This window comes from Panicum virgatum, chromosome 9K (genome assembly GCF_016808335.1).
Source record: "Panicum virgatum strain AP13 chromosome 9K, P.virgatum_v5, whole genome shotgun sequence".
In the NCBI taxonomy this organism is placed as follows: domain Eukaryota; kingdom Viridiplantae; phylum Streptophyta; class Magnoliopsida; order Poales; family Poaceae; genus Panicum; species Panicum virgatum.
The window spans coordinates 20,269,056-20,288,731 of NC_053144.1; the positions used below are offsets into that span (position 1 = coordinate 20,269,056).

A 19,676-nucleotide genomic window follows, 5' to 3' on the forward strand; every position below is an offset into this window, starting at 1 on the left:
TTTATATAACAAAAGTTGTAGATCTTGTTTCATAGAATCCAGAAAAGTTGAGTTTGTATTTTTCTGATTTTTCTACGATTTTATATCGATTTTACAAGTTTGTTGTTTAATGCATCCTGGGCGCCAGGACCTAAATGTAATTTTTTTTTACGTTTAGGTCCTGTCGCCCAGCCAGTGGGCGACAGGCCCCCTGTCGCCCAGGCAGGGGGCGACAGGGGTATAGTTTTGAAAATTTTCGAAACGGTCATATATTTTTGAAATTTTAATTTTTTTTAAATATAAAAATGAAAAAGATCCCAATTCCTACGCCAAACGAAGCCAAGTCGCAGTAGTATCCAGGCCCAACGGCCCAACCGTGCCGGGCGACCGCAGCGAGCAGCCGGCCGTGTACCACGGAACCACGGGAGACCGCCTGAAATAGGCGAGGAAGATCACGGCGGGGCCCCCCGCGCCCGCGCCCACGCAACCGGCGAGGCAGGCAGAGCAAACCCTCGGTCCAGCCGCCCCGCCCCGCCGCGCCGCACCAACCCCACCCCATCCCAACGCTATCCGCTGCCCTCAGGCTCGCCCGCGCCGCGCCCCCTCCTCCTCCTCCCCCCTCATCCGCCACCCTCCTCCCTCGCATCCATCCTACCCCACCCGCCCCGCCGCCGCCGCCGCCGAGGAGAGGAAGGCGCGTCCCCACACCCGCGTCCACCAGGCAGCAGGGATCCCTCCCTACCTCCCTTCCCTCCCGCGCGCGCGAGCATGGAGCTCCCGCTCGCGTCCGCGAGGCCCTCGCCGCTGGCGGCGGGGGCCGCCCGCCCGCCGCTCCTCTTCTCGCCGCTTAAACCCTTCCCGCCCCTCCGCTTCCCGCCGCGGAGGCCCGCCGCGGCGCGGCTCCGCCTCCGCGCCCGCGCGGCCGCCGCCGGCGAGGAGGTGTTCGGCGGGCCGAGGGAGCTGGCGGGCGTGCAGCCGCTGGTGGAGGCGCTCCCGCCCGCCGCGCGGACGGCCGCGGAGCTGGCGGTCGCCGCGGCGGCCATCGCGGCCGGGTACGGCATCGGGCTCCGCGCGGGCGGCGGGTCGCGCGCCGCGGCGGTGGCGGGGGCGGCCGTGCTCGGGGCGGCCAGCCTGGCGGGCGCGGCCGCGGTGAACTCTGTGGTGCCCGAGGTCGCCGCCGTCGGGCTCCACAACTACGTCGCCGGCCACGACGACCCCATCAACATGGAGAGCGGCCAGGTGGAGGCCATCGCCAAGAAGTGAGTTGGTCTTGTTTGCTGTTGCAGCATTGGGTTTATTGCTCCAACGGTTCGTACTGCTGCTGTACCACTAAAATTACGGGGCTAGTTTTGGTATTTTTGTCAGCCATGCTAGATTTGGTTCTGAATGAATGTTTGTTATTCTAATATTTAGTTGATGTTTTCATTCTGTTCGTGTACTAAATAGTAGTATACTAGTATTCACAGATAGATACCAGCATTTTGATTCGCTCAACCTTTTATTGTGATACACACTTTTGTTTTTTCCCCTATTGCCATGAAGTCTGGCATGCATGTTCATTTGGGCACTTTCTTTTGATGTTCCCATAGTACCATTTATCGTTGGAATGCCAATAAATTTTGATTTAGCTAGTTATTTGTGATGCTAAAAGAAGCTATGTGTAATTTCCATGTGTGGGAGCTAAAATTTTCTTTTGGGAATTTAAACCTAATAATTAACTGCTATTGTTTCTTTTAATTCTTTTGGAAGCTAATTAATGCTACTGCTGTTACTCCTTTCTCCATGCTCTTATGATGCACAATTTTTTGTTTTAGATATGGAGTTAGCACACAGGATGCAGCCTTCAAAGCAGAGCTCTGTGACTTGTATGCCAGGTCAGCTTCTTGATGCTCTTGTTTTTCAGCCGGCACCTATGCTTGTGAATGTGGGCAAGCACATAGCCGCCATAAAGTATGCTTTCTAGGCCTGGTATAGTTGTATATGCATTAATTCTGTTGTGATCAGGTGCTGAATTGGTTGGAGCAACACTCGGTTATTATCGCTACTATGTTGCCCCTAGAGGGGATTATCTAGAGCATTATTTCTACACTAGGGAATTCAGGCAACTAAATAAATTTCAGCTATGGAAACAGATATGCAATTATCAGCTGCCCTAGTTGATGTGGACATCATCATCATCAACAACAAAGCCTTTTAATCCCAAGCAAGTTGGGGTAGGCTAGAGTTGAAACCCAACAAAGACCATTATCATCATCATCATCATCCCTAGTTGATGTGGACGCTGGTGTATATTGCGATAACTGCCGCACATAGGAAGGTTGATAACATGGCTTGAAAGGGATGAAGAGGTATTGCAAGGGAGATTAGACCATGGATTGAGATGAGGAAAGTAGAGTGGTCAAGGGAAGCAAATAGACTAATAGAGTACTATCTTACTTTCCTGATACTGATATTGAGCATACCTCCTTTTACAGTGCGTGGTCTTGCCTCCTGTCCTAGCTCTGTTAACTTTGATTTAACTTCCATATTCTCACTATTATTTGCTTCAAATCATGCTCTCTGACCAACTACGCAATATGCCTATTCTGCTCTAATTTTTTCAACGTGTACACCAATCTCCTAGAATCCTTGCTGGATGAGCATATTAAGTTGCCAGATGCTGCTGTACTTGTTGGCTTGTTGCCCTGGCCGTCCCAGTTTTGCAATGCCGATGCTGAAACACTGTCGTGCCTCATCCTGCTGCAGTGTAATCATTGATCCAACATTTTTCCTCGAAAATTCTTACTGTGACCAGAGCTAGCTTCCACAACACAACCAAATGCTAAGCTCATTAGTCATTTGTTGGTGTTGCTAGTGATGTTTGTATCTGTTGCAGCCTTCTGATTTCATGGATGGAAGTCAGATGCACCTGAACTCATCCTTTTATAGAGTGAATACAGAAATAAAAACCCGCTACATATATAATATCCAGTACTCATGTATCAGCATTTTGGTCACAACATTTTATTCCCCAAGGGGTCTGATCCTTCTGAACATCGGTTATTTGCTCATCCTTGTCGTGGCTGTGCTTTTATGCAGGTATGTTTACTCAGTACTTCCTCCAGGAGATGAAGATCTCAAAGGTAGCGAGGTTCAAGCTATTATAAAATTTAAAAGAGCTCTTGGGCTTGATGATGTAGATGCTGCTAACATGCACATGGAGGTATGGACTCCTCAAATGTTATTCTTTTCCTTCCACTTTCCATGTTCCTGTTTTATGCCAATACACCTTTTCCTCTTTGCTTGTACTAGATTGGTAGACGCATATACAGAGAGAGGCTAGAAACTAGTGACCGTGATGCTGACATGGAACAAAGGCGGGTAAGTTTGTTTATGCTTTGATACATCAATAAGATACTTAAACTTCCTGTTGACCCAGATTATAACCATGTCAAATTCTTTGCAGGCATTTCAAAAGTTAATTTATGTGTCAAATCTTGTCTTTGGTGATCAATCTGCGTTCCTACTTCCATGGAAACGTCTTTTCGGGGTGACTGATTCTCAGGTACTTTATTATGAATTTTGAAGTCTAGTTTCCCCCATTTTATGCTTTGATCTCTTAGAGTAATTTTTTTGTTCTGAATTTTGAAGTCTAGTTTCGTCCAATTTCTGACAATATTGCTTCAGTTGTCATGAAAAATCTCTTTTAAGTATGATGAGCTTGCTTTTTACATAGTGTCATGCTGCTCTTGATGCATTGGATGGTTGAGAGGGTTAATGCCACTATTCAGTCGGTCCAAATAAGAATGTATTTTTTTTACTTGTCATAGCCTTTAATATCATTGTTTGTTAAGACCAAAATGTAACTTGTAAGGGTATTGAGGTATTTTAATAGAAAATACAACTTGTGGCCGATTTTAATAGGTACATATATATTGGTACTGTATATTTGGTTGGGGTGTTTGGACATCTCCCATTTTATGAGAAGCACAAAAAAATCCCCACCTCCCTCCCAGCCCAGAAAAAGGAAAAAAAATGATGAACACAGCTCATGTGATGTTACCCACATAAATGGCATTTGAAAATCCACCCTTCAGGAGAATACAGTTTGTGCATGCAATATAAAAAATGCCATTCCTTTTTAAGTAGCATCAAAATCGTATTTGACTTGCATGGATACTATTAGATATAAATAGTTGTAGCTGCAGTTACAAGAGGTAGCCTAATATGCTGCAGTTACAACTATTTATATCTACTAATATATACAAATGGGAAGAACCTTTCTATCGGTAATTTGAGAATATAGGGTGTTTGGCACTTGTACTAGATGGATGTTTTTTGTTCATATTTCAGAGCACGCACTATTTTGAATTGTCTGTCCGTTCTACATTAATCCGGTGATGGCTTCTATGTTTCTATATGTCTAATTTGACATTATGTTTGTTTCCAGATTGACATTGCTATGAGGGAAAATGCCAAGAGTTTATACTTGTCGCAGCTCAAGTCTATTGGGAGAGGTACTATTGTAATATGTAATTTTGTTTGGGCTTTAGTACAGTTCTGAAGTCATACTGTTCTTAAGATTTGCTTTGCCAAGAGATTAGTAGTACACTGTACGATAGCAATGCCATTTTCTTTTATTACATTCATTGCTCGATAATCTCTCAATGCAATCTCGTGAACATTCTGAACTAAAGTGTTTTCTCTTTTCAGGTCTTGACATAGGCACGCTCATTGATGTAAGGAGAGCACAACTTGCATATAAACTTTCTGATGAGGTAACCTTTTTTTTCTCTCTAAATATCTAGTGCTGGTTATTTGCTTTAAATTCATCTGGGCTTAAATCTTCAACAATGGTTATAGCACATCACCATTTATATCCATGCACACACACGCACAGGCTAGACAAAAATAAAAAAGGTCAGTGTGACAGTGGTATAAACGTAATTTCATGTGATGCCAATGCCTCTCCCAGCTTGGTTACATTGATAATAAACGGACCCCTAACGGTTGTGGCAGTGAGGTGATAAATCTTACATTCAATGGCACTGAGGGCAATTCAAAAAATTTTATGGCACACAGGGAAGACATCTTATTTTTCATGGCACTGAGGGAATTTGCTCATTTGTAATTGGTGTTCGTCTAAGTATGCTGGGAAAAAGGACAATGGAATCAATGTATGCATGTTTTGTTGCTGAGTAACATCAACATCCTAAATTTGTTACATTTCTTGCAGATTGCTACTGAGATGTTCCGGGAGCATGCGAAGAAGCTAGTTGAAGAAAACGTTTCATCAGCGTTAGACATCTTGAAGTCACGTATCCCGTATGGAACCTACTTATCTATTGCAAAAGCATGTTACCAGATTCCATTATTACTTCATTAGATGTTGTGCATGAAAACCCGAGTTATGTTCTTAACTAAATAGTTATGGTTGGAAGGAGATGGCATAGCCATTTTTCTGAAACTTGATATATCGGTTTGCATTTTGCAATTGGTATATGTTTTGGCAATTCTGGGTATATATAATGGAGAAAACACTTTGACTTTGTAAATGGTGATCAGTAATAATCTGTCTTTTGCCCCTTGTTTAAAACAAGAGATGATCCATAAAGTATTTATGTGCCACCTTGTTCAAAACAAGAGATGACCCATCAAGTATTTATGTGCAGCCTTTTCTCTACATGGCCCTTTCATATTGGTATGAATGCATGGTTCCAGGATTTTCTTGTTTATCATGGGCAACCGCATAGCATCCTTGAAATCTCTATTTAAGACTTGAACATGAAGATTGCTCATATAAACTAACTTTGAATCTCTATTTAGGATTTTAACTTGAGGACTGCTGATATAAACTATCAAGTAGACATGTTGCCAAGAAAAGCTGCTTAGGTGCTTAGGTTATTTTGTACATATACGCCCGCTTTTACTAGTAGATGGAGTATTTAGCTACTACTAGGAGCAGCCAAGGTGTCCTGATGGAACGTGAGAAGACCATGATGATACATACAGAATTTGCATGACATTTGAGGTTGACATTTAATTAGCAAAAGTATGAATCCTTGTAGACAAGTGACCAATTCTCTGAATTTAATTAGCTTACAGATTCAAAATGCACCATTTCAGAGCATCGGTAGATTTACCTTACTGAACCATGTGATTACAGGGACAGTCTATCTCAGGCTGTGGAGGAAGTGAATATTGTTATTAAATTTAATAGTTTGCTTACAACATTAAGCAAGCACCCCCAGGCTGATCGATTTGCTCGTGGACTTGGCCCTATTTCATTAGGTAAAATGGTGAAGCCTTTTGTAATCACATTTTTATTGAGCTGGACCTTGTTTAAGATTGGTTTTTTGGTGCTTGGCATGGATAGGTGGAGAGTATGATCATGATAGGAGGGCTGATGATCTCAAGATACTCTACAAGGCCTATGCTACAGAAGTACTTTCAGATGGAATTGTTGATGATGAGAAGGTGATTTCATATATACTTTCATTTCTAGTTTACTGATGTTGCTTGTGTAATGACAAGTTGATATAATCCTGTTATAGTTCTGATGCAATGGCAAATTGAAATAAGCCCAACCAGTAAATTAGCTTGATTGCAATGCTGGTAATAGATTACCATCATTTTGTATTGTTTCTGCACATGTATTGTGATCATATCGATGTGAATTATTGGGTATTATCTGAACAGAAGTTTTTCTATGCTTAAAAAATGCAGCTTGCTCCTTTGAATGAACTGAGAAATATATTTGGACTGGGGAAGCGTGAAGCAGAAGGAATATTGTCTGATGTCAAATCTAACATATACAGAAGGACACTTGCTAAAGCATTTAACACTGAACTGGCTTCAGTCCCTAGCAAAGCAGCATACCTCCAAATTCTCTGTGAAAAGTTGCAATTTGATCCTGAACTTGCTAGTAAGATGCATGAAGGTACAATCTTGACTCATTTTCCTTCTTGCAGCATTGATTTTACAGCATAGATGTGGTGAATAAGTGTTTTTGCTCACTGGGGTTATGAACCTTGATCTAAATGGCCCTGAACCCAAGCAGCGCGACATCGCTGATAGGTGGCGGCCGCATTATAAGGGCTGGGGTAGAAGGGGACTGGGGCAATAGATTGGTTTACATCTTGCTTGCCTTGATTTTATAGAAAGATGCCAGATGTTTACTTGACTCCTAAGGGTGCAATCTCTAATCTTATTCTAACTAAATGTAACCCCTAGGGATCCAGCCTACCACAATGTCTAGCCAGCCCAATGGGTCCAGACAACTACCCATGGCATAGGCAATACTGCTTCATTGTTATTTTACAATGCTGTTGTCAGAGCTATACCTTGACTGTAGGAAGTATATTTTTTTTGGAAAGATAACTGCGTGCTTGGTTCACCTGGTTTGTATTGCTTATGATCTGGGATGTATTTAATTTAACTGGCAAAAAACAAGCCGAATATGTTTTGAACAAAAGAAGCCTGTCATCTGCTTTCAGCCTTTCACAGCACTAATAATTGTTTGTATACACCATGCAAACTAAGCTATTCTGAGTTATGGCTTCACATATTTTAATTCAGAGAACGCTGGTCTTGCCATATCACTTTATATTCAGAATATCAAATATGTATTAACTCTACTTTGAACAGAAATTTACAGACAGAAGCTTCAGCAGTTTGTAGCTGACGGAGAGCTGAGCAAGGAGGAAGTGGAAGCTCTGATGGCATTCCAAGTGCGTCTCTGCATCCCTCAAGAAACTGTGGATGCTGCTCATACTGAGATCTGTGGCCAATTGTTCGAAAAGGTGATACTAAATAGTTTTTGCGGCGCCTTTCTTTGCATTTGTTTGACTTTCATTCCATATCTTGTAGCAATGTTGATGGCTTGTTTTGTATCAGTGTTCTTACATTTGTTTGGACCTATTACAGGTTGTCAAGGAAGCCATTGCATCTGTTGATGGATATGATGCTGACAGACGAGAGGCTGTTAAGAAGGCAGCACAAAGTCTAAACTTGAAAAAGGAGGCTGTCATGGCGATCTTTAGTAAAGCAGTATGTATTTTCGCTTTAAATATGATAAAGTATTATGTACTAGCTTATTTTCTCGTGATTTTCTCTGACAATCTATTTATATTCTTTTATTATATTCCTTAAGCAAATTCAGTTTCAATATTCCAAGTAGTCACATTGTTTAGCAAAGCAGTATGTATTTTCCCTTTACATATGATAAATTATTATGTACTAGCTTATTTTTTCATGATCTTCTCTGATAATCTATTTATATTCTTTTATTATATTGCTTAAGCAAATTCAGTTCACTATTCTAAGTAGTCACATTCAAATGGTCAGGTACGAAAGTTGTTCCTGAGCTACATTCAGAGAGCAAAAGAAGCTGGGAACCGCATTGAAACTGCAAAAGAACTGAAGAAGCTTATTTCCTTCAACACAGTTGTTGTTAGTGAGCTTTTAGCTGACATTAAAGGAGAGCTGTCTCCAACTGCTGAAACTGAGGCATCAAGCGTGACTTCGGAATCTGAGGGAGAGGATGATGAATATGAATGGGAATCATTGGAGACAATAAGAAAGACTAGACCTGATAAAGAGCTTAAAGAAAAGCTGAGAAAGTCAGTCCAGAAAGAGATAACCCTCAAGGATGACATTCCTTTGAGAGACAGGACTGAGCTCTATGAGACATACTTGATGTTCTGCATCACTGGGGAGACAACGAATGTGTCATTTGGAACAGCAATCTCCACAAAGAAAGATGATTCAGAGTTTTTAATGCTGAAACAGTTGGGTGACATACTTGGTTTAACTCGCAAAGAAGCTCAAGCTGTTCACATTAAGTTTACAGAAAAAGCTTTTGTGCAACAGGCAGAAGTAATTCTTGCTGATGGGAAATTAACCGAGGCAAAGGCCGACCAGCTTGCAAAGATTCAAAAGCAGTTTGGTTTGCCTACTGAAAATGCACAGAAAATCATTAAGGGTATCACAACAACAAAATTGTCTTCTGCAATTGAAGCTTCTGTTGCTCGGGGTCAGATTGGTATACAGCAGGTCCGAGGATTGAAAGAAGCAAACTTCCAACTAGATAGCTTGATTTCGGAACCACTACGGGAAAGCATTTACAGAAAAACTGTTGAGGAGATCTTTTCTTCAGGCACAGGAGATTTTGATGAAGAGGAAGTGTATGTAAAGGTCCCTGCTGATCTCATCATTAGTGCTGAGAAGGCCAAGTCAATTGTTCAGGATATTGCAAAGGTTAGGTTGGAGAACTCCCTTGTTCAGGCTATTGCCTTGCTTCGGCAGAAGAAGAGAGACAATGTGGTATGTACTAATTCCCCCTTTATTTGGTCCTTGAAAAATTCGATTATCTGGAAACTTGATCTAATGAGTGTATACCTTCTAACTATAAATTTCCCCATGCAGGTTTCTTCTCTGAATGACTTGCTGGCGTGTGACGCTGCTGTCCCTGCATCACAACCTCTGTCATGGCCCACACCGGGAGAGCTAGATGACTTGTATGCCATCTACCTGAAGAGCATACCAAAGCCAGAGAAGCTATCAAGGTTGCAGTACCTGCTCGGCATAAGCAACGAGAAGGCTAACAAGATCCGGGACGCGGCCTCGGAGGGAACACTGCCGATTGCTGCAGCTGAAGAGAAAGAGGAGTTGACGTTCTAGGAAGGGGCGCAATTTTGTTAGGGTAGCCAGCCGAACTGAGGTCCCTTGCCAACCAACCAACGAACGAACTTGGTGATGTGGCCAACAGCTGCCATTGTAGCTAGGGCATACATGTTTTTGGAGAAGGAAAGCGATGCCACATCCTGACATATGACTATCTGTATAGACAAGTTTGTGACACCAAATTTGGTGACGCTCTTCTGCTGTTGCATTTTTTCCAGACCACACTGAAAGCATTTTTGTTTTATTTAATGATTTCCTCTCTTCGTTCAACATGTATTACAATAACAGATATGACTGCAACCCTTGCTTATAATCTGGTTTTGTTAACCCATCATAAGTGCCAACGGCAGTTTGAAGCCTGTGTTGCTTATCCTCGGCAATCTGTTTGCAAGATGCTGCAGGAACCTATACATGTTGTTTATCAATCAAAAAAAATATCCATGTTTCTTTGGCCCATATAAGCCACCACACGCATCTTTCCTATATAGTAAAGTGTGGGACAGTACCTCTGCGTTTGCAGTTGAGGTAGCAACAAGCCTGCAGCCAATTGGCCACTACTTAAAAGGCGGTCCAAATCATTGTAAGCGGCTTGTCATTAGGATTTCAGAATGCATCGTATAAAGCAGTCAAAGCAAATTGCATGGTGTAGCGGCTAGTGAAATTACCACAGATTTCACGCTGACGGGCAAGACGATTTCACAATTTGCTTGTTCTCGGTAGCAGCACAAAAATGTGGTTGCGAGCTAAAACGCTGCCGGATCGAACAAGACATTCAAAAGTAAGCACTCCTCGATATAATCGACTGCAGTTAATATCTGTGTTTATAGAAAAAATCTTGATCCATATCACAGAAATAAAGGTCTTATTTAGTTCCCTTCAAAATTCCAAAATTTTACAAGATTTCCCATCACATCGAATCTTTAACGCATGCATGAAATATTAAATATAGTTAAATAAAATAACTAATTACACAATTTGTCTATAATTTGCAAGACGAATTTTTTGAACCTAATTAACTCATGGCAGGACAATAATTATCAAATACAAATGAAAGTGATACATTGCTTTACACCCAAAACTTTATGCATTTAAACAAGGCCAAAGAACAACACTGGCACCCTAAACCATGCAAAACACCACGATCGCTTGAACCAATTACCCGACTCCCAAAACACACGTGGCAACCTAGCTAATCGGCCAGCTCCGCCTTGCTCCGGCTCTCGACGGCGTAGGTGAGGCCGCACCTGCCGCAGGCGTGGCGGTCGGCGTGCGCCGCCATGAACGTCCCGGGCCCGCACTCCAGGTTGGGGCACTCCCTGCGCAGCCTCTCCACCTTCCCCGCCGCCTCGTCGACCCGGTACCTCCCGAGCACGCCGGCGAGCCCGACGCTCCTGTGCTCGTGGCCGGCCTTCTTGGGCGCGGTGAACGTCTTCTTCTTGCGCTTCTTGCCGCCGCCGCCGCCGCGGAGGCGGAGGACCAGGTGCAGCGTCGACTCCTTCTGGACGCTGTAGTCGGCCAGCGTGCGCCCGTCCTCCAGCTGCTTCCCCGCGAAGATGAGCCGCTGCTGGTCCGGCGGGACGCCCTCCTTGTCCTGCACCTTGGCCTTCACGTTCGCCACCGTGTCCGACGACTCCACCTCCAGCGTGATCGTCTTGCCCGTCAGCGTCTTCACGAAGATCTGCATCCTGAACAAACCTTGGATCGCGATCCCCTCCTGGCTGCTGCTGCTGCCGGCGGCGGCTGCCGGAGTCGGTGGAGAGATCTCGGCGGCGGGTGGTGGTGCGGAATTGTTGTGGTTTGTTGCGGCCGTGGCCCGTGCGGGGAATATATGTACGAAGGCCTGGCTCGCTCTCCTGGGCCCCGTGTGCGGCGTCCGATCGGGAACGGGCGGTCGTGGTGGAGTCTGGGTCGGAACCGACTCGAGAGCCCAGGTCGGCGCACGGCACGGCACGGCAAGGGCCCAACCGCCCAAAGCCCGACACGGGAAGACGAAGGCCTGACCAAACCACACGCGCCGGCGGGTCGCGCGGTCAAACGGCAAACGGGACACCCGACACCGAGGCACCAACAAAAAAAAGGGAGAAGGGGAGAGGGAGCGGAGAGCGGCGGCGGCGGCCCGGGCGCCGGAGGGGAGGGGAGGGGAGGAGGAGAGGAGATGGCGGCCATCGGCTCCTCCAACGTCGGATTCCAGGTCCGTGCGGCGCCTCATCTCCCGCGTGGCCGGTATTTCCTTGGTTCCCCACCGCTGTTGGATAGGGTTTGATTCGTTGCTCGAACTTGCTGCAGCTGCTGAAGAAGTCAGGTTGGAAGGAGGGCACCGGCCTCGGAGCGCAGGAGCAGGTCCGTCGTCTCGATTCTAGCTTCCCCCCGCGTCATGGTTTCATATTTCCATTCCCCCACAAGGATCCACCCCCCCCCCCCCCCCCCCCACAAAAGTTGATTTCGGCAGATTCTAGTGGTAGCAGTTGTAGCTATAGCACTGGAACGTCGCGTTGATGCCTGAATCCGTGTCCTTTGGAAGTGCTATTGCCTTTTCGTTACATTTATTTACGGTTGAATTATGTGATTAGTTGTGAAATGGGCGGTCCGAATTGCTTTGGCTTTTGGAAGATCAGGTGAAAAGGCATGGCAAAATCAACCCTTTTCTTCTGGGTGTAGTAGGACTTGAGCTGATTGCTTCGATTTTGTAGCCTAGTTCGTTCCCATATCTGGTAACTCCAGAAGTTCAGAAGGGTCTCTAGCTAGGTAGTTGTATGGTTGCAGCTGTTTGGTGATCTTGTGTAAGAAACTGTGATTTACTTGGGATTTGATTTAGCCAGTGTGCAGTGTCGATTTGCCCAGTTGCTCTGTTGTTTCTCTCTGCCTACTCACTAGCCCTTATTGTTTGTGGAACAGGGAAGGTTGGAGCCTGTAGAGACTCGTGTTAAGAACAACAAGCGTGGCCTAGGTTCTAAAGAACCAAAACCAAAGCCAAAAGCGGAGGATGATGTTGAAAATGATCCCCAAAAGTCCAAGGTAATCCCGTAATGAGATTCTTCTAGTGCATCAGTTTCATTATTGTATCATCGCAGTTTCTCATTTCTTGTAAATTTTGATCTGTAGTTTGTAAGTCCACAGTATGGTTGGCTTGGCCATTTCTTTTACTTAATGACTTCTGTTGTGTAGCTGAGACAAGTCACTTTTCTTATAGACAGATTAACATGGTTCCATGCATTGCTTTTGTGGAATATTATTTTGATTCAGTAGACAATAGATAGTATTGTTGCGTCCTTCCTGAAAGTCTTAAATTGTCTACTTTTATTTGTCACATTGCCAAACAGAAGACTTGTCTACTTTTATTTGTCACATTGCCAAATGGGGATTCTAACTTAACTGTTTCAAACATGTCACTATTGCAGCCGGATATGCAATCAAAGAAGAGAGCAAAGCTAGCTGCAAAGAGGATAAGGAAGATGCAGGAAGAGGAGAAGCGATTGCAAGAGAAGGAATTCGAGATGGCTTTCTTTAGGGAATTTTGGCCTGATAATGTGTAAAAGCAGAGCTACTGACCTTGACTGATAAGGCGAATGTACAGGTTATTTAAACGCATAGTACGTTTTGTGACCGCCATTCTGTTTTTCAGCCCATTAAATGTGAGCCAGTATCCAATTGTCATTCAATTCTCACTAATATGTGCTGCTGTATTACATCTGATGGTTCTTGGAAAATATGATTTGGGTTGTTTGTAATATCCAGTTTCGATATCCTTGGTGTTATTTTACGCCATTTGAACTTATATCTGAAATCGTATCCATTGGACCCCTACCCGACTGTCTGCATTTTTACAGTTTAGCCATTCGTTCAGATCGCGGGTTTAAGGTAGCTGCGTCGCGTGATCGATGTTTCCGGTCAATAAAATTTTACTAGTTCCACTTTCCAAAAAAAAAAACCAGTTCCATTGATTTGGTGCGGCTGCAACTTCACGAGTGGTACCTTAGTACCAAGAATATAATTAAGGTAAACAGGATGGTTTCAAAAAATGACCACACTTGCACCTATGTTTGCACGATATTAAAAAAAACATTTTTTAATCCTAAATAATTATTTTCGGCTACAAGAACAAATATTTTAACAACATGAACAAATGATTATTTTTTACGAACAAAAAATTAAATACGGAGAACATAATTTTTTAGAACTTTGTAATTATACTCTTGTTTGCCATTATATTTCAATAACATTTCAATAAGAATATGAACAAGAATTTAACAGATTTTGGACAACAGCATGACACACAAAAGTAAGTTCAAATCATATGCATACATATAGATAGATAACAGCCCAATTATACGTACCCAAACATATGGATGATTCTTATCCAACCACTTAAGTGCCCTGGTTGAGCCCATGGGCACCAACACCATGGCTATGGACTTCGGCTCCATGGGCCTTCCAAGCCCGGCCTCAAGCAACTACTTAGCCGCCCAAGCCCACCCTGAACACACGCCCTGGCCGAGCCACCCTCCAACCGTCGCCCTCCTCCAGGCGGTGCTAGCCTAGTCCCATCACTGCCACCGCCGGTCTGGCACAATCTGCTTCGAAGAGAAGAGATAAGGGATAAGAGGTATGTTTGTCTTTTTGTAGGGCTTTTGTTGTTTTTTTAGGTGTTTTATTTGGGATGCAGCTAACAGTGTTAGAAATAGGTGTAAACGGAGGCTTCATGTGTAAAAAGTAATGGTAAAAATGCAAAGTTGAAAAAGTGGAGGTAAAATCACAGTTGGGGTTCAAAGTAGGGGCAAGAATGCAATAGTCAATTTTGTACATTTATTTGATAAGCGAAGTGAAATTAGATCTATTTTTATTTTTTTTGAAAATATAGTAGTTCAGTGCTTCACCTAACATGATGAGTAATTAATGTTTAATCCGTAGAATGGCTTTGCGACATGATGCATTGGAGCCATGCATCCTCTCGGGTAGGGTTGAAAATGGGACGGGAAAATCCCGTCCCGACAGGCTCCGTTTACCGTTTAAAACCGACCGTAAACCGTTTCCGCGAAAAAAATGGGAAAACAAAACGGGAAAACGGGCGGGAACGGGAACGGAAACGGTTGGGGTGTTTTCCCGACTGTTTTCACGGTTCCCGTTTTCAGCCGGGAAAATTCCCGCGGGAATTCCCGTATTTGTCGTAGTCGGCTGTGTTACCTGTGTTGGAAACGTGAATTGTTGTTTGCATGTGTTCCAACGTGAATTGTGAATTCGTGATTCACTTTACCTGTGTTTCTTAGTTATACGAGTCTTGTTTCCATGTTATTTATGCATAGTTGTAATTATTTTATCGAGTTAAATGTTTGAAGTGGTTGTATGTATTTTCCCGTTTTGAGTTATCGATTCCCGATCGTAATCGGCATGCTCCCGACCGATTGATTCCGTTCCCGATATCCCGTAATACCGATTTCATTTTCCCGTCCGATTTTCCCGTTCCCGTTTCCGTTCCCGACCAAAAAATACAGTTGCGGGAACGGTTGAGGGGTTTTCCCGACCGTTTTCATCCCTACTCTCGGGCATCGATAGAGCGCCTTGAACTTGTTAGTGGTCTCGTCGTTGGATTAAGAAAGCATTTCGTTGCTTCATGTTTGGAAATACAAATCGCAAATTTGAGCGTGAATTTAATGTCGAAAGAAAGCATTTCGTTGCTTCATGTTTGGAAATACAAATCGCAAATTTGAGCGTGAATTTAATGTCGAGTTGCATGGTACAAATGATGGTCAGGAGTTGATGGCTCGACGTCTGATTGTCTGTTCCGATCCTTCAGTTTGTATGAATTTACACGACGTTTTAGAAGCTTACAATGAAATTGGAAGAAATTAAAGCAAGTGGTAATCCTCATGTGTATATGTAGAAAACGGCGAATAGCTCGTTTACTTTATTTATTTTAGTAATTATAGGCTCAGGCAATACAACACATTACTCGTACAATACGCATTACAGAATATTATTGTGGGGGTTTGTATCCAAATCCCACTATCCAAATCACTGGATCCATGCCAGTATAAGCAGTAGAGTATAGTCACATATCCATCATGTCCAGCACAAGAGGCGCGTCCCCTTTGTCGACGGTGAACGCCTTGAGCATCTTCCCCGCCGCCGTGGTGACCTGCGCCACGTAGGTGCCGTGGAAGCCCCTGAACTTGAAGTACCCATCGCCGTCGAGGCGGCCGCGCGCATCGGAGGTCCACTCCCTCCGGAGCTCAATGAACCTCTGGCCGGCGTCGTTAACGGTGCCGTCGGCGTTGACGAGGGCGGCGTCCTGGCGCCACATGTGCCCCTGCATGAAGCCCCAGAGCACGACGCCCTGCACGGCCGGGTGCGCGTACGCCTCGCGGAGCACCACCTCGAGGTCGTCGGCGCGGAGGGCCTCGTCGGGCTCGCCGACGTCGAGCTCGGTGATCCAGACGGGCAGGCCGGTGGCGGCGGAGAGCCTGTCGAGCGCGTCGCAGATGACCTCCCCGACCGGGTTGGTGACGTGGCCCTGAAGGCCGATGCCGCCCACCTGCGCGCCGCCGCGCTGCAGGCCGCGGATGAGGTCGATGTACTTGTCGGGCGTGGCGTTGGGGTCGTTGCCGCACTCGACGTTGAAGTCGTTGACGAAGAGCGCGGCGCCCGGGTCGAGCCACGCGGCCTCGCGGAACATGAGCGCCGCGACGTCGTCCCCGAGGCGGTCGCGGAAGAAGCGCCCGTGCAGCATCTCGTTGTTGACGTCGTAGTGCGGGAAGCGGCCGGCGTAGCGGGTGAGCAGGCTCTGGATGCGCGCCTGCACGGCCGCCATGAGCTGGTCGCGGTCGCCGCCGATGTCCTTGACCCACTGCTGCACGTCGTCGTCGACGGCCCAGAAGATGCAGTGGCCCCGCGCGGGCTTGCCGGTGCGGTCGCAGAAGTCGAGCAGGCGGTCGGCGTCGCCGTAGTTGAGCTGGCCGCGCTGCGCCTCCGTCCAGTACCACTTGAGCTCGTTCTCGAAGACGGCCCAGTCCATGTGGTTGGTGAAGAAGTCCACGAAGGCGGGGTTCTGGATCACCTCGCCGTTGATGCAGCTGCCCAGCGGGAAGCCGTTGTCCAGCTGCACCACGCGCACGGACGCCCCCGGCGCCCCGCCCAGCCCCAGCTTGAGAACCACGTCACGCATGCGCACCTGCAACCAACCGCCATGTCATCAATTATGTTTTGGCCAGGAATATATAGGATTTAACCATGTCTATGGAAACAACACCTTGTCCGTCTTGTCCTTGAGGTGCCTGAAGCGCGCTTTGCGGTCCGTGGCAATGATCCGAAGGTCCATGACCTTGACGTCGACGCCGGCAGGCGCTCCATGCACGTGAACCGCCGCGCTGCCGGGCTTCTCCCTGAGCCGGAACGCGCCCTTGATCTCCGCCCACCTGTCCGGCTGGCCGCAGACCGCGCCGCCGTCGACGACGCCGCAGCTCCCGCCGTCGACGCGGATGCTGACGCGAACGGGGTGGCCTCTTCCATCCTCCTCGGCTACTTCTTCGCCAGCAGCAGCCACGCTGATCCAGCCGACGACGCGGTACGTGACGCGGGGCTTGAGCGCGCCCGGCGGGGTGATCGCCTGGCGCAGGCCGTCCTCCTCGCCGGCGCGGCCCGCGGCGAGGACGTACCGGCCGCTGGGCTTGCGGCCGTGCCCAACACCCGCCGTGGGGAGCCTCGCCGGGTCCTCGTCGTGTAGAGAAAGCGCCGTGGCCGCACCGGAGGGAGCCCAGCCGTTGGCATTCACCTCAAACACGACATCATTGTCCTGCATGGTCGAATATAATAATGAACGAAGCAACAGTACGTGTGAGACAAATAGGTATAGTATGATCGCAGTCTCAGTGTACAGGATCGAGAAAGAAGTGACAGTACACAGTGCCATGGAGGGTACATATATACGTGCCTGGTGAGTGCTGGCCATGGCTACGTTGGCGATGACCAAGAGGCAGCTTGGAGGGAGCTTGTTTGCTCGTGATTATTTTGCCTGGTGGTGACGATGTGGTGAGGTTGAGGAGAGGGATCGAGGCAGCTGCCTTATTTATAGGCATTCGATCGGCCGGCGCCGTCATGTTGTGGCAGAAAAAAAAATAGTGCTAGCTAGTTGCTTGCAAGAATGCGTAGCCGCCAGGAACTGACGTACCTCAATAACAAACTGGAAGCAACTGGCTAGCAGTGAGTTATGTTATGATGATATGAACATGCATGCATGTCTCTACCTCTCATCCTCTCTCCCTCTTCGTTCCTTTCCACAATTTTTTGAGTTACGGTGAAGCAAGTACTATATGTATATTCGGCTACAAATTATATTAATTGATGGATAGCACAACTAACCGTTTATAACAAATCAAGTTTAATTTTCTTTATTTTGACTGTAGCAACTAGCAAGTGCACATGCATACGCGAAAGAGCCTGTAGCCTAGTGGTTACAAGAGCCTCGGTCGCACATGAGGTTCTGAGTTCGACTCCCCATGGGAGCGAATATTCTGGAATTTAACGGCGTTGTGCATTCAGTGGTAGGCGACGTTCCCGTCGACAGTGAGGCACCTGTGGTGACTTCGTCAATCTCGAGGATTTGCCGGCTCAGTCTTCGAAGATGCTCATCGGGATAGAGTTTGCGTACGTGTATTCATAGGGGTGTGAGTGTGCGTGCGTTATGAGTGTCTTAGTTGTACTGTATAATCTCAAAAAAAAAGTGCACATGCATACAATCAAGAATTGGATGGGAAAAAAAATAACAACTGCTATGAACTAGGTAAGTAGTAGTAGCAGTAAAGCTTTGGTCCTGGATACACATATCAATATCAGGCAATGGATCGAGAATGCAGATCGAGTACGTACAAAGTACTTGGCTTCGATTGGCGCTGGGACGACATATATATTGCAAGTTGCAGCCGCCCCGGCACTCGATGCATGGCTTCAAGCCACGGATAGCGGCTAAAAGCAAAAGCCGTGTATGTGGTGCGTATCTATATATACCTATACATGGAGATGAACCGGGACGTCGCTTTCATCGTGCTGATCGACGTGCAATATTGGCTACTGATTATAGAGAAATTTGTAAAAATGGAACTGCAAATTATTCACTGGAAGTGGTAAAATCACGAGTAGTCAATGTTTGAATTGAAGTTCTAATATTGCAATTTTTTCTTAATTATATAGGCCGTGGTTAGACACCAGGGCCGCTTACGAATAAGGGCACCGTATCAGTTGCAATTGCAAAGCCCTTACTCGTGTTGTTTTTGTGGCTAACCGGCCGTTTGTGAAGCCCCAATCCTCTAGTTTCTCCGAGTATTTGTGTTGCCTCGCCTCCCTTTGGGTGTACGTGTCTCCGGCCTCTCCTAGTCTTACTCCCCCGCACAGCCTAGCTACAGTGAGAAACCCTAGCGGCATCGCCAGTATGCAGCCAAATTGATTCAAGAATAATATGACCGGCGGCACATAGGCGTGCAGCAGGAGTATGTCGCCACCACTAGCTAGCTTTTGCTTTTAGCCGTTATCCCTTCCTTGAAGCCATACATGGATTTTTAGCTAACGCCCTACCACTGCTAGAAAAACTCCACATTCGTCCGTGGCCGGGTTCGATTTCGGTCGGTACAAGTACCAGACCTAAGCAACAGAGCTCCTGAGAGCCGTTTATTACCGGATGGAGCTACCAGCCGGCACTAAAGTGCGCCATTAACGCTGGTGCGTAACGGCCAGCGGCTATTTATTACCGACTGCTGCTTTCTCACATCCCCTCTTTCTTATCCCGGCCATCCTTTTTTACGGTGCTGGCCACCACAACCCCCCGTTAGTGTAAAAATGATTTGTAGGAACGTCTCGATTTTATTTCGAGTGGCGGATCAAAATGTGACCCGTTGCTACAAATGGAGTAGAGTTTACTGTAGCAACCGACCCACCCCTGAAAATGCATTTTTAGGGGCGGGTCACCCCTCACCCACCCCTACAAATGATTTTCAAATTTCGTCCAAAAAATCATTTAATTAAAAATAATAGCAAAACACATAAAAAGT

The 19,676-nt window shown here is 46.0% G+C and overlaps 4 protein-coding genes across 4 annotated transcripts; 2 read left to right on the top strand and 2 right to left on the bottom strand.

Annotated features, from left to right (window-relative positions):
- Nucleotides 1-620: 620 nt before the first annotated feature.
- Nucleotides 621-9,986, top strand: LOC120650667 (protein TIC110, chloroplastic-like). The gene is made up of 15 exons (XM_039927867.1): nucleotides 621-1,238; nucleotides 1,794-1,853; nucleotides 3,058-3,181; nucleotides 3,271-3,339; nucleotides 3,425-3,523; nucleotides 4,409-4,475; nucleotides 4,672-4,736; nucleotides 5,195-5,283; nucleotides 6,125-6,249; nucleotides 6,335-6,435; nucleotides 6,685-6,898; nucleotides 7,606-7,760; nucleotides 7,885-8,007; nucleotides 8,305-9,282; nucleotides 9,385-9,986. The coding sequence occupies exons 1-15, from the start codon at nucleotides 748-750 to the stop codon at nucleotides 9,637-9,639; spliced, it is 3,015 nt and encodes a 1,004-aa protein (XP_039783801.1). The 5' UTR covers nucleotides 621-747; the 3' UTR covers nucleotides 9,640-9,986.
- A 733-nt stretch (nucleotides 9,987-10,719) lies between these two features.
- Nucleotides 10,720-11,402, bottom strand: LOC120650668 (ubiquitin-40S ribosomal protein S27a-like). Its single transcript, XM_039927868.1, has one exon. The coding sequence runs from the start codon at nucleotides 11,324-11,326 to the stop codon at nucleotides 10,832-10,834; it is 495 nt and encodes a 164-aa protein (XP_039783802.1). The 5' UTR covers nucleotides 11,327-11,402; the 3' UTR covers nucleotides 10,720-10,831.
- Nucleotides 11,403-11,661: 259 nt separating this feature from the next.
- On the top strand, nucleotides 11,662-13,385 carry LOC120650669 (SURP and G-patch domain-containing protein 1-like protein). Its single transcript, XM_039927869.1, has 4 exons — nucleotides 11,662-11,833; nucleotides 11,929-11,982; nucleotides 12,538-12,657; nucleotides 13,041-13,385. The coding sequence occupies exons 1-4, from the start codon at nucleotides 11,798-11,800 to the stop codon at nucleotides 13,173-13,175; spliced, it is 345 nt and encodes a 114-aa protein (XP_039783803.1). The 5' UTR covers nucleotides 11,662-11,797; the 3' UTR covers nucleotides 13,176-13,385.
- A 2,128-nt stretch (nucleotides 13,386-15,513) lies between these two features.
- LOC120648570 (endo-1,4-beta-xylanase 1-like) lies at nucleotides 15,514-17,658 on the bottom strand. The gene is made up of 3 exons (XM_039925314.1): nucleotides 17,567-17,658; nucleotides 16,886-17,428; nucleotides 15,514-16,807 (listed from the first exon to the last, which is right to left on the bottom strand). The coding sequence occupies exons 1-3, from the start codon at nucleotides 17,582-17,584 to the stop codon at nucleotides 15,689-15,691; spliced, it is 1,680 nt and encodes a 559-aa protein (XP_039781248.1). The 5' UTR covers nucleotides 17,585-17,658; the 3' UTR covers nucleotides 15,514-15,688.
- Nucleotides 17,659-19,676: the final 2,018 nt, after the last annotated feature.